A 14,513-nucleotide genomic window follows, 5' to 3' on the forward strand; every position below is an offset into this window, starting at 1 on the left:
ACTGGTACAGATAGGAACTGGAAACACAGGGAATCCAGGACAGATGTTCCCTTCAGGACCAGTGGTGAGAAGGTGATACTAGGAGGGTGGAGGGAGGGAGGGGTGGAAAGGGGGAACCAATTACAAGGATCTACACATAACCTCCTGCCTGGGGGATGGACAACAGAAAAGTGGGTGAAAGGAGACATTGGACAGCGTAAGATATGACAAAAGTAATGACTTCTAAATTATCAAGGGTTCATGAGGGAGGGGGGAGCAGGGAAGGAGGGAGCAAAATGAGGAGCTGATGCCAAGGGCTTAAGTGGAAAGCAAATGTTTTGAGAATGATGAGGGTAATGAACATACAAATGTGCTTTACACAATTGATGTATGTATGGATTGTGATAAGAGCCCCCAATAAAATGATTAAAGTAAAAAAGCAAAAAAAAATTGATCTGCTCTGTAACCCTTCACTCAATTAACCATGAAAAGTTGCAAACAACTACACTGGACTAGAAAGTTTTGTGTAAATTCTTTTTCTTTACAGATTATTACCAAGCATTGCAAAATGAAAAGATACTCAATTTTAAAAATGAAACTAGCCATTTTTTTTATATTAAGGCTTGACAGAGATAACTAGAAAAAGAAATTTATAAGCTAGGTTTAATTCATGATTATAAAATGAAAATGAAATAAAATACAATATGTCAACTTTCCAGTATGTTGTAATCAAGTAGGATTCATTCTACAAAATGCAAGACTAATATTAAGAAAAATTTAAGTATATTATGTCAAAATATCCTATAAGAAAAAACAATATAATCCTCAAGAGAGAAGAATTTGAGAAAAGTCAGCAACCATTTCCGATTTGGAAACCAGTCTTAATTGACTAAGACTAGAAAGGTATTTCTCTAGTCAAATATAGGTATCTAGGTTTCTATTCTGATAGCTTATTTGGTTCAAAGGGCAAAAGCATATACCATATATCGTCAGCTTTTTCAATGTGTGACTGAAAAATAGACTTTTGAAAAATACCTGAAATGGTATGGCACAGAAATATAATAACATACTCCCAGTTACTTCTGGAAGTTTCTCAAGATACTGTTTTTTATGTACTGCAGATCACATTCCTTCAGTCTCTTAGCTCAGGTCCTTCCAGTTTGCTCTCATACAGCTGCCTGGTTAGCTAGATTGCCGGGGACACTTGTAGGCTCTATGAAAAATAGCACCCATTAATTCCTATGGATTGCAACTTAATGTAGAGAAAACCAAAATTCTCACACCTGGCTCGATAGATAACATTATGATAAATGGAGAAAACATTGAAATTGTCAACTATTACATTTTGTTAGGATCCACAGTCAATGCTCATGGAAATATTAGTCAAAAAATCACATGGTATATTACATTGGGCAAATCTGTTGGACAGACTTCTTTAAAGTGTGAAAGAGCCAACACATCATTTTGAGGACTAAGGTGCGCCTGACCCAAGCCATGATATTTTCAGTTGCCTCATCTGCATAGGAAAGTTGGGCAATGACTAAGGAAGACTGCAGAAGGATCAAAGCATTTAATTATGGTGTTGGTAAGGCATACTTAACGTATCATGGACTGCCGGAAGAACAAGTATAACCAGAATGTGCCTAAGAAGTGATGATGGTGAGACTTCCTTTCATATGTTTTAGACATGCCAGGAGAGAGCAGTCCCTGGAAAAGGATATCATGCTTGGTGCAGTAGGGGGGCATGGGAAGAAAGGCAGACCTTTCACAAGATGGATTGACACAGGGGCTGCAGCAGTGGGCTCAAGCATAACAATTGTGTTTCATTCTGTTGGACAGAGGGTCATTATGGATGAGAACCAACTGGAAGATACCTAATAACAGCAAGTAGTTCCTATTTTAGCTATGAGACTATAAAAATGATTTTTCTAATACTATGTTTGAGCTTTTAGCATTAAGTAGTTTTATAAAATTAGATGATCTACTCTTTTGAAATGCATAATAGGACATACAATTAATAAGTAAGATAAAGTTTAAATTTTGAAACCATAGTAATGCATATTTTAAACCAGTATTCTAAAATCTTTTTTGACTACAACTCACAATATGAAATACAATTTACATTGTGACTAATCACATACATACACATTATATATATGTGTGTTTATATATACTTATATAATTAAAATAAGTTTCATGAATTTAGCAAAGATCTATGTAAAATGCTCTGATGTTATGTATTCTACTTTATTTTAAAAATTGATTTCAATCCATTAAATTGATTTCATACCTAAACACTACAGTTTTGTAAAACTGTAAAACACCATGCTTTTCAACCCCTTTATAACCCTGACAGGGTGATTCTTTTAATTGTAAGGTAAATAAGATATCTGGAGTTTAAGAATTTAAATTTGAAAGATGAGAATCCATGGTTTTTAGAAAAGATATATCCAACTTTATTGTTTTATTATTGTTATTTGTTAACTTTTCATGCCTTGGCAGCGTGCTTTCAGTGCTAATTGTTACATTTTCTGTTTCTAGGCGGACAGTAGGATAGAAAGAGCATATTCTAAATGGCGATTGCTTTTATTTTTGCAGCTCTCATGTGTGATGATGAGTCTTGTGCATCTTTAACCGAAGGACCTCACCAGTTGAAAGTTACTGTTTTTGCCATCAACTTTCCATTTTAGGCTGGCTCTCTTCCTCAAATAGTGGCTCTCTTTTCAAGTTGCATTGCTACAAAATTTAGCAAATGGCTGATAGCAGTGATTCGGATAAAAAATCCACGAATTGCCCCAAATGCTCGTCAAATACTCAGAAAAATTTGCTTGGTGTATGTTCATGTAAAAAAAGGGTTTCGCAAGCTTTGCTGGCACAAGCATCACCAACAGAAAGCACTAGTAATTTAGAAGCACCGACGTCATCAGAGAGAAGAAAAGGAAAACCGACTGGCAAAGACGCCCCCTCTGGGAAAGATTCGGTAAATATTGAGGGTTCTACGCGTCAGCACACATTGACATCGCATTCCTTAACCCCATTGCTAGCTTTATCCTTATCCTAGGGGTCCTTCTGCTGATGAACTGTGAAAGGAATATCTATTTCTTTCTAGTAGTAGAGATGAGAAAAATGGAATAGTAACCTCTTTTATGAACATCTTCAAATATTTCCCAATTATTTCTGAGTATTTTTGTTTTAGACAGATACGAGCAGCCCTGATTAAGTAGTGGATTCTACCTCTGGCTATTAATTGCCAAGTCAACAGTTTGAATCACCAGCTACTTTGCGGGAGAAGGAGGAGGATTTCTACTCCTCAGAGATTCCGTTTTAGAAACCTACGGGGTGGCTCTGCTCTGTCCTTCAGGGTCATTCTGGGTCAGAATTCACTCAGTGGCAATGAGTTTGGTTGAGTATACAGATATATGGTGGATTGTTTTTCAAATTGAATTAAATCTGAATTTTTGAGCATTTTCTTCAACTGGCATGGAATAAAATTTATGCTTGTGGTTTAATATAAAGTGGTTGTGATTTTAATATTTAAGATAACTCTTGTCTAGTTGCAATATCAAATATATTTCACAAAATGATTTGTATTAGTTGTACCCAATTAGGCCATTTAGATATAGCTCCCTTTATAAAGGGAGTTTCTATAGTCAGTAGAGTACAACATTGGAGGAAAAGAGCCGTAAGTTCTTGAAAAGCTAGGCTCTCTCCTCTCAGAGTTGTATTTATTCCTGCCATTATTTCCGTGTTTTACTACTTGTGATACAGTTATTGCCATATAGGTGTTGTTGAGTGGGTTGGTCCTATACTGTTTTTGTTAGAAGCATATTTTGTGAATGTCTGACCAATACTTTTAGTCTGAGAAGCTTATTCTTCAAGTATTATCTCTTAAAAAAGTGTTTCACTGTGGTTTGGGTGAAAGTTTACCGAGCAGATTAGTTTCCCTTTCAATAATTCATACATTTTATTTTATGACAGAGTTGCAACTCCCTCAATGTGATGGCACTTTTTACACATCCCTCCTGGGCTCCCTATTTCCCATCGACCTTCTTCCCTGCCCGTTCCTGCTTTCTAAACTTTGCTCTTGGACAAACTTTGACCCTTTTGTCTCATATGAGACATTGTTCTGAGATGTACATTCTAGATGGGTATTATTGTTTACTTACTTGATAGGCTTGATTGTTGAAAGGCGACTGCTGCTAGCGGGCTCAGTTCCAGGCTTGAAGGGTGTCTAAATGTGATTCTACCATCCCTGTTAGACCAGTAAGACTGGCTATTATGTGATTGTGAATTTTGTTTCACATTTTCTCCTCGCTCTGTCTAGGGCCTACTACTGTGACCCTGAACAGAGGGGTCAGTAATGGTAGTCTAACGCCATCTAGTTTTTCTGATCTTAGGATAGTGGAGGCTGAAGTTCTTATGATTCATTAGCCGTTTGGACTAATTGTTTCTTCAGGTCTTTGATTTTCTTCACTTATTTTTGCTCTGGTTGGGTAAAGGCCCAGGGCCATATCTGGATGGCTGCTTGAAGCCTCAGTTCTTACTCATCTAGGTTCTGACCAATGCATTCTTATGTATAATTAACCTCAGGTACTTGTTATATTTTGGAGCAAGTAGGCTGCACTAGCCGTTTTAAAGAATTGGATAAGTTCTGTATCTGATGTGCAGGTTGTCATGTAGACATGTAGGATTCAGGGTACTGGATTGGGTGACTTCTTAAGGTCTTTCTTAGCCTCATGATTTACTAAATTATATAGAGTTTAGACTTTGAATAAAGATAGTAAACTATCTTGTGTACAACAAATATGCTATATATAAAATATCAATCAGATTATCTTAACTTAGGGATTTTATTTTGTCAACAAGAATATTTTATTTTAAAGTTAATCTTTTTTATTCCTTTTTGATCCTCAAGGTGTCAAAACCCTCAAGTACTGAGAGAAAAACATCTCAACAATGGGGCCGGGGTAATTTCACAGAAGGCAAAGTTCCTCACATAAGGATGGATGATGGAGCAGCTATTCAGGTATACGTAAAGCACACGGATATTGTTCTTGTTAGCTACTAGAAACCTTCAGGTTTCTTCTAGCTAAATGGTCAATGGAAAAAATTATTTTAAAATTAAATCTCTAAGGAAAGGCAGGAAAGAACATTAAGAGGGAATTTGTCATTTTTAAATATGTCTAAATGTTTTTACTAAAAATAATGAATACTAAGTATTTCCTCTCTTCTTTGAGGGCCAAATGGACATATTAAAGTAGAAGGCCTTTGCAGTGGATAAATGGAGACCATTTTGGTCTTTAGATCTTGGCTGTCTGAGCGCATTCATGGTCATTGTGTGGACCTCTTGAACATGCAGAGAAAGACCGGATTAGAATTTCTTTTAAAACCAAAATTTGTTTCTTTAACATCAACTGAGCTGCAACAAGAATAAGTGATTTTTGCTTTTCAATTCCATTATGTTCAATTCTTTAATTTTTGCTATAAGAGATTTGTTTTGTGTGCTACCCTCTAGTATTGGTTTCTGGGTAGTGTCAGGTCCTGTACGGTGCTCTCAGATCTGTTTATTGTTGTTGATTCTCTGGTCATAGTGATCCTGTAATACATTTCTGTAATGCTGGTCATGTTTTAGGAGTTCTTTTACTTTTTCCTTGTCTGGAAATACCTGTATTTGAGGAATAATTTTGCTGGATATGGGATTCTTATTTGGCAGCTTTTTTTGGTTTGTTTGTTTTAGCAGAAATGTGTTGTTTTAATTGGGGACTCTTACAGCTCTTATTACAATCCATACATCCATTCATTGTGTCAAGCACTTCTGTATGTATGTTGCCATCATCATTTTCAAACCTTTTTTTTTTCTACTTGAGCCCTTGGTATCAGCTCCTCGTTTTGTTCTTTCCCTCCCTTCTACTCTCCTCTTCATTCACACGAACCTTTGATAATTTATAAATTTTTTTTCATGTCTTACACCAACTGCTGTATCCCTTCACTCACTTTTCTGTTGTCTGTCCCCCTGGGAGGGGGCCATACATCGATCATTGTGATCGGTTCCCCTTTACTAACCCCCCGTCCTTCGCTTACCCTTCTAGTATTGCTACTTCCATTATTGGTCCTGAGGGGTTTATCAAGCCTGGATTCCCTGTGTTGTGAGCTCTTATCTGCGCCAGTGTACATGTTCTGGTCTAGCCAGATTTGTAAGGTAGAATTGGGGTCAAAATAGGAGGGATTGGGGAGGGAACATTTCAAAGAAGTAGAGGAAAGTTGTGTATTTTGTCAGTGCTGTACTGAACCCTACTGGCTCATCTCTTCCTTGTGGCCCTTCTGACAGGGGGTGTCCAACTGATTACTGATGGGCTTGGGTCTCCATTCTACCCTCCCCTTCATTCACATTGATATGATTTTTGTGTTTGTTTTGGGCCTTTGATGCCTGATTCCTGATCCCATTGACACCTCATGATCACACAGGCTGGTGTGCTTCGTCCATGTGGACTTTGTTGCTTCTCAGCTAGATGGCTGCTTGTTTATCTTCAAGTCTTTTAAGACCCCAGCTGTTATGTCTTTTGATAGCTGGTCCCATCAGCTTTCTTCAACACATTTGCTTATGCACCCATTTTGTCTTCAGAGATCATGTCAGGGAAGGTGATCATGTCATGTCAGGGAAGGTGAGCATCACAGAGTGCCGGGTTAGTAGAAGGAAGTGTTCTTGCGTTGAGGGAGTACTTGAGGGGAGGCCCAATGTTATTTGACGGTTTTTTCCCTTTCAACATTTGGTATATGTTACTCCATTGTCTTCTTGCATAGTGTCTGCAGAGAAGTCCCAGCTTTTCCCTAGTGGTTTTCCTTTGAGGGTGACCCCCCCCCCCCATATGCCCTCTGGAGCCTCTCCTTTTCCTTGAAATTGGAGAGTTTGACTGTGATGTGTTGTGATGTTTTCCTTCTAGAACCTAACCTATTTGGCGTTCTCTCAGCTTCTTGAATAGATATTTTTTTCCTCCTTGGGATAATTGGGACATTTTCATCTATGAGTTCTTGTACTAGTTTTCTGTGTAGATTAAAAATTTTTCTTCCTCTGATATGCCTTCTTCCTTGCTGAGATGCCAGTTGTTTCTCCTGAGAGTGATCCACATCATTTGCAGGTTTTCTTCAGATTACTTTGCTTTTTTTGTTGATTGTTTCTCTCATCAGTTATAGTCAGAGTGATTGTCTTCAAGACAACGGATTGTGAGAGAGATTTGGAGCGATTAGGGAAGCTTTATTAGCAATTTTGGTTTGGAAAGCTTAAATACTCCCTTGAAATAAATGGCTTGCAGTTTAAAAACAAACCCAAACCAAACAATATTCCTAGCTCCAAAAAGTTAAAACTCTACAAACTTCTAAATTTACCCATGAGTACTTTTATATGGAAAGCAAAATAGACTTATGTAAAAAATAAGGAAAATTATAGATAGAAAAGAAGAAAATAATGATCACTAGCTATAGCCACTTTTACCATTTTTTACTTTTCTTTCATTTTTCCTATGCAGGTATAAGTTTTATCCTATTTTTCTTAATTTTACCTGTTTTAAATTATGAACTATCTCAGACATATACTTTCTTTAAAGAAATAGCCTAGGTATATTATAGCTGAAATTGAAGCTTATCTTCTTTTATAAAATGAACAAGCTCATTATAAATTTTTTTTTAACAATTCAGAAGATAATAAAAGGATATTATAATCATCTGAAATTCTACTCAGATTTATATTAATATTATATTAATTATATTATTTACATATAACATAATGGGGTATTATAGCTTCCTCTTAAAATTACTAGAAACAGTGTTTTTATTCTTATTTTTACTACTCTATGATATCAAGTCAATTAGTTAAACAAAAAATATTAAGTGAACAATTGGAATATTCCTTCACTTCTTCCTTGTTTTAAAAATTCTATTGAAATGAATTTTACCCATGTTTTCTACTGATCCTCATCTCATGAGCTGTCTCTTCCATGCCTTTTCCTTGTCTTTCCAGTACCAGGGATCTTCCAGGTGCACAGGGAGTGATGAGCCGGGCTGCTAGTGCAGACCAACAGTTGGTGTCCACTGGATGCCCTGTGGGAGACAGATGAGGTCTCTGCTCCTATAAAGATGGACAGTTTTGGAATTCCCCAGGGGATATTCTGTTCTGTCTTATAGAATGTCTAGAGTCAGAATTGACAGTGGTGGGGAGTTTTCGGAGAGGGCGCTTCAAAAATTTTGTGGAAAAATTCAGTTTTATTTATTTTCTGAAGTCATCTTGTATTAACTCTAATAGCATATTGTATTTTTTCCAGAACTTAAGACTTTACAAAATATGTGATAATTTTTTTCTTTTAGTAGATGATACATTTTGAGAAAAAAAGAATTATATTTTATTCATTTTTATAGCTGGTCTCGTGCAGTGAAGGTGAACATTTTCTCCAGCCCCCATCCCTGTGATTTACCATGCAAACCTATTTTGCCTACAAACAACTCCTTAAGGAACTTGTTGATCATAAGTTCCCCAAATTATTAGGACTCTTTTTCAGAAAAAAAATTACTCAGCATCCCCTGGAATTTAAAACATTTGTACTACAGCCAATAATCCAGGATAAAATGTATGTGCCTAATTTTGTAGCCCCCCGGTCACTCCAAAGACTGACTTTGGGAAACACTGTAATAAGACCAGCTTGAGGTAGAGAAAGAGAAAAAAAAAATAAGAAAAACTACTTGTAAGTAAACAAGTACTAATTTTGTTTGAGGACTAATGCATATATATTTAAGTAATTTAAACAAAATGAACAGTCACCATGGTGATTGGATGAAAGGGGCGGCAAGTACTTAGGGAGAAAAATGAATATGATCAGTAGGCAGTAGGGAGAGTAACAGCTAAATTACCTGTTGCTTGGGAGGGTAGAATTGGGTCCATGGTGATGGAGTAACACCTGCAGTGTAGACTTTGGCTAGCTGACTCAATAGAAGCTTCACCCAGGGGCATTACCTCAGCCCTTCTTCTGTTTCCTGGTCTCCATGCTCACTGGTCTAGAAACTCATATCTTCTTTGTGCTCTGGATTTGATTTGTATCATGGAGACTGGCTGTCCCCAACCAAATTCACAAGAAATGAAAGTGTAAATGAATTACCTGTTCATTGTCTGACAATATGAACTAGGATGAATGTGTTGGCAAAATCGATGCATTCTCTCTTTGTAAGCAAACGTTAAAGGATAAGGAGAAATATTCTCTGTCTGGATTGCAGTATTATTGGTGATTTTAATTTTCTCTCAGTGCTGATCCATGTATTATAATTTTGTCATATATATTGCTTCTTCTAAAAAGGAATACGTGGTTTTTAATATAAACAATGAAGGAAAAGAAAAAGAACATGACTTGGCAAGTAGGGAAGCACTTGCTCAATGGTTAATAGGTGTTGGTTTTAAAGAAAAGCTCAGAGTTTTAAAAATAATTTTGGGGTAATGTATTGTGGATATAAATATTTCATCCTAGCCTTTTCTTATAAAGATTTTTCATTCACATTGTAGTTAGAAATAAATTTATTATTATATTTTCAAACTTTTGCGTATTTCTTCAGTAGAATCTTTTATGATTTCTTTCTAAATATATTTATAATATTATCAATAAAAATAAAACTCATTATTGGTATATTGTATATTGATTAATATTGAAGCAAATATGTAGTGTCTTCTATTTGGTTTTACCTTGGAGCAGAATCTTTCTCCCCTGGAGCTGATATCTGACAGTATTATGTGTTCATTTTTAATATCTTATGAATGACAAATGGACTTTCATTTTTCTCTAGGAGTTCTATACCTTTGGAAGAATATTGGGACAAGGGAGCTTTGGAATGGTCACTGAAGCGACAGACAAGGAAACGGGAACTAAGTGGGCAATTAAAAAAGTGAATAAAGAGAAGGTATGGCTTTTTAGCAGCATCATCCTAGGGGCACCGTGCAGTACATTGTGGGGTGGGGACGTGGAGTAGTGAAGCATTTGAGGGTACGCAGTACTGCTTTTCATAAAATTAGAAGCAGCCTCTGAACCTGAGGGCCAGGTCTTGGTCATTTGCCTGGAGAATTATGGGCATTTCTCTAGCCTTCTAGGAAAGAAAGGGTCAGTTCTTGAACTGAAGTGGACAAATGTTACCTGGAAAACGAAATGGAAGGGTTAGCCAATATGTATAACCAAATACTGGTAGATCCCCAGCAAGTTGAAGATAAGGACTGTTGGTACAGGTGAAGGATGGGGCTAAAGATAGCTCAGCCCTGGCACTCTCTCCCATGGCGTTCTTTACATGAGGTTGCCATGCATCAGAAATGACCGGATGACAACATCCTTTCCTTTCATTGGATCACCTGTGTCCGTACTGTTTTGCCTATTCTTTTTTATTAATGCTGCCTGATCTTTCCGTTTTAATCACATTTACCCCCAGTGATTTTCTGTACTGTTTGCTTGTATACATTATATCCCTCTCTGAATTTCCTCTTGGAGTAGAAAATGACTACGCTTCTGGTAGAATCTAAGTTACTCACGTCTGATCTATACCTGATCATTTCATAAGCTCTTCTTAAAATTTCTGTGCTGGGGAAAAAAACCCCAAATGGCAACATATTGATGTTCTTTCTTTGCATTTGTGATAATTATTACATTTATAAAATGAAATAGCTCTTACTGTATTCTTTAAAACAAACTCTACAAATTATATACCATCTCTCTAAAGTTTGATAAAAGAACACATGTCAATAAAGGGAGACCCAGAAACCTTTGTTAAGATTTTTTAGAACTATAGAACCATCATGCCACCTGCACTATTATTTATTTTGCCTCTTTGGTATCAGGAAAAGTTAGGAGTTAAGTTTTAGAGTTATAAAGTCAGGGCACCTCTTTGCACTTCAGTAATTAATAATCTTCTACACACATTGATTTTGAGAATTTTCATGGTACTACAATAATAGAATAAATTTAAGTAGTAAATAATATGAATTGCTAACATCATGGTTACATTATATGCAAGTCAAGACATCTGGGAGAAGGGAAGAACAGAGTTGAGGTAGGAATTAGGAGAAATATGGGAGCGTCCCGTATTTGGATGTACAAGAACTCAATCCTCACAAGCACTGTTTCTCTAGTCCCTTAAGATGGGACTTTTACCCGAGGTGGGGCATAGTGGGATGAACAATGTACCATTCATTCTTACCCTGGTAATGGTTGCAGCGTAATGGTAACTGGAAACAACGAAATGACCCTAAGTAAAATTTTGACCAGGTAAAAGTTATCTTATGATCAATCCATCTTTGTACTTAAAAAAAAATCATTCTATTAGGGGCTCATGCAGCTTTTATCACAATGCATCCATGCATCCATTGTGTCAAGCACCTTGGTACATATGCTGTCGTCATCATTTTCAAAACATTTTCTTTCTACTTGAGCCCTTGGTATCAGCTCCTCATCTCCCCTCCCCCACCCACCATCTTTGTCTTTTTAAGAACTAGTATGTACTCTTCAAAACTTTCCATACTGGGGAACTAGGGTCTTTCTTATTTCTTTCAGGGATAATTTAATGTGCAAATTAAACCCTCAAATGATGGCAGTTCAGGTACCAATAGGAGAATTGCAGTGGTGATGAGGGTAGAGAAAACCCTGTGAAGACTTCTTCGATGGCATTGCAAATAATTCACTCCCTACCTCCTGCATAGAGGCCGTGCCTCCTGAGCTGATGTCTCTGTTGCAGTCTCGGTCGCTCTCTCAGTGGTCGAGTGACAGAAAGCAAGGCTGAGTGTAAGGTCTTGCTGCTCATAGTTTCTTTTGTACGTTGCCTGTACATATCAAATCCAAACAACAAAAGAACAAGGGAAAAACAAACACCTTGATTTTCTCTTTTCTTATTGATAGCCTTGGCAATAGATTTTTGTTGTTATTATGCTAGCATCACAGGGTCAACATATTCTGTAGGAAATATTATACAATTGATGTATGTATGGATTGTGATGAGTTGTATGAGCCCCCAATAAAATGACTTTAAAAAAAGAGTATATTAAATATTAGACTAATTTTATAAGGGGTAGTTACTATGTTAGAGATAATTTCTAGAATATCCCAAGAAATAGAAGCCAAATCATACATAATTTACAATTGGATAAAGGAAGGAAAAGGCACAATTTAATCTGATTATAAGAATAAGTTCACGTTACTATTTCAAAAGGAAACTAAGACAGCACGGGCAACACCAGCTTTTCTCTTGGCGACTTGAGGTGACATTCCTGTGTGCAATCTGTGTTTTCTCGTTAACTAAGGCTGGAAGTTCTGCTGTGAAGTTACTTGAACGAGAGGTGAACATCCTAAAAAGTGTGAAGCACGAACACATCATACATCTGGAACAAGTGTTCGAGACCCCGAAGGTAAAGCTCTATCAGGTGCTGCGTTCTGAACATTGTGATTATTACAAAATGAACATTGTTTCATTCTGAAATGGTCCCTTGGGGGAAGACTTGCTCACCTCCTTGGTCTGAGTGTCACTGAAGAGTGAGGAGTGAATTCTGGAGGACTTTCAGTATTGATTGTATAATTAGGCTTCTGATGATTAGATTAACATCTCTAGTGATATCTCTGGATGGCATGTTGAAAACAAATGTTAAGGGTTGAAACAACTGCAGACACGTTCAGGTGGTGATTAGCGCTTCCTTAGAGGTGGCTTTGTCTTTCATTTCTGCATTAGTTTCTCTTAGAATGTCATAATTTTGCAATATTAGCTCCATAGTCAAATTACCATAGGTATATTAGGCACCGTGGAGAAGATATATTGTCATTTTGTTTTAAAAATATGTTTCATCTTCTTTCTTGCCTAGAGGTTTTAATTCTTCTTTAAATACCTGGAATTTTCATTTAGAGTTGTCCAGAAAACTAAGTTACTTAGCATTGTGCCTCCTGATTGTTCAGTGCCTTTTTCTGCTTGGAGGCTGTGCAGTGTAGTGCTTAGGCATGTAGACTCTGGAGTTAGATTGCCTGTGGAATTGAATCTGGGCTCTCCTGTTTATTTGCGATGAGCCCCTGGACAAGGTAATGGAGCTTTCCATACCTCAGTTTTCTCACCTGTAAACTAGGCTTCATGACACTATCCAGGTCATTTTGTGGTTAACCAATTAAATATGATGATGAGCACAAAGTGCAGCCTGGCTAAAGGCTGCTGTTGCTGGCTGTTCCCTTTCCCAGTCTGAAAAAGAGCAATAGTCCATGCGGGTTGTGCGTCATGCTTCCTAAGCATTCCAGACTCTGTGCACCTGCCTAGGAGGAGTGCGTGGCAACGCTGCCAGAAGTCTTTCCTGCATGTTCAGCCTTCACTTCAAATCTAGAGTAGTTTCCATCTTTGTCATCAGTTTGAAATCATCTGATTAGTTTGTGGCCTCTTCCTGGAGTCACTGGGAAGTTTAGCTTAGCAGTTGCTCGCAGACTCCCTGTGCCTCCCAGGCTCTCTTCTCTACAACTGGGGTAAGCCAACTACAGCTGCTCAGCCAGAGCGGGGCTGCTGCCTGATGTTTGTGTGGCCCAAAGGTTCTATTTAACCTTTTTAAGGGCTTGAAAATATTTAAGGGCTTGAAAATATTTTTAAAAGATTATTTTGATATGTGGAAATTACATGCAACTTCTATTTCAGTCTGTAAGTAAAGGTTGTGTTGAAGCTTAGTTACAATAATTTATTTCTTGTTTATGGTTGTGTTTGCACTATCACAGAAGGATTGGTTTGTTATGACAGGGACAGCCTGGCTGGCATGGCTGCAAATATTTAGTAAACTGGTACTAAACAGGAAAAGTTTGCTGACCACTGCTCTGCCCCACTGTTAGTATTCATTCAGAAGTACAAAATTGGTAACATCACACGCTTCTCTTAGCTTTAACATTTCCAGTGGCTCTTTGTTTGCTTGGGGGAGGTGGTGAATTTAATAATATGATATCCATGAATCTACAACCTGACACCAACTTAGGCTTTCTAGCTTTGGAGTCTTTACAAGTACCATGTTCTCTTTCTCATATTATCTACCCAAAAATCCCTGTTCAGACATCCAGACATGGCTTCAATGTCACCTCTTTAGAGAGCATTTCTCAGAAAGGCGGAGGCTACCCCTTCTCTGCAGCTCCAAGTATTTTGGGCTTGCCTCTTTTATTAGCACTTATCATATGATATTGTAATCACCAGTATACTGTGAACTCTTTGAAAGCAAAGTCTATGTGTTATTTGTTCCTCTCGTATCCAACAGGGTATCTTGCATTAAACAAACAAGAAATAGGATGAGTGAGTATATCAGTGATCAAAATTGTGATAAGATTTCCACTATGCACCAGGCCTTGAGGATGATGATCCCAATTAGAACAGCTAGTCCACAGAGAGGACCACATGGCCAGCCTCACTATGAGACATGATGTCCCTCACTGACCCATGACCCTGCGGGGGACAGCACCGGAGACACAGTGTGGGAATTGCACCCGATCTGATCCTGCCACACTGAGGCAAAGCCCTTGGTG

The 14,513-nt window shown here is 37.5% G+C and overlaps 1 protein-coding gene across 1 annotated transcript in view; it reads left to right on the forward strand.

Moving 5' to 3' along the window:
- The window catches only part of STK33 (serine/threonine kinase 33), a 222,361-nt gene that overhangs the window by 100,345 nt on the left and 107,503 nt on the right, over positions 1-14,513 (forward strand). Inside the window, exons 2-5 of the mRNA XM_045290987.1 lie at positions 2,578-2,959; positions 4,895-5,005; positions 9,799-9,912; positions 12,290-12,394. Of these exons, the coding sequence (XP_045146922.1) occupies positions 2,732-2,959; positions 4,895-5,005; positions 9,799-9,912; positions 12,290-12,394 (558 nt within the window). The 5' untranslated portion in view covers positions 2,578-2,731. The remainder of the gene's footprint in view (positions 1-2,577; positions 2,960-4,894; positions 5,006-9,798; positions 9,913-12,289; positions 12,395-14,513) is intronic.

The sequence above is a fragment of the Echinops telfairi genome, unplaced genomic scaffold (genome assembly GCF_000313985.2).
Source record: "Echinops telfairi isolate 266 unplaced genomic scaffold, ASM31398v2 ScPeMD7_60;HRSCAF=208, whole genome shotgun sequence".
Lineage (NCBI taxonomy): Eukaryota > Metazoa > Chordata > Mammalia > Afrosoricida > Tenrecidae > Echinops > Echinops telfairi.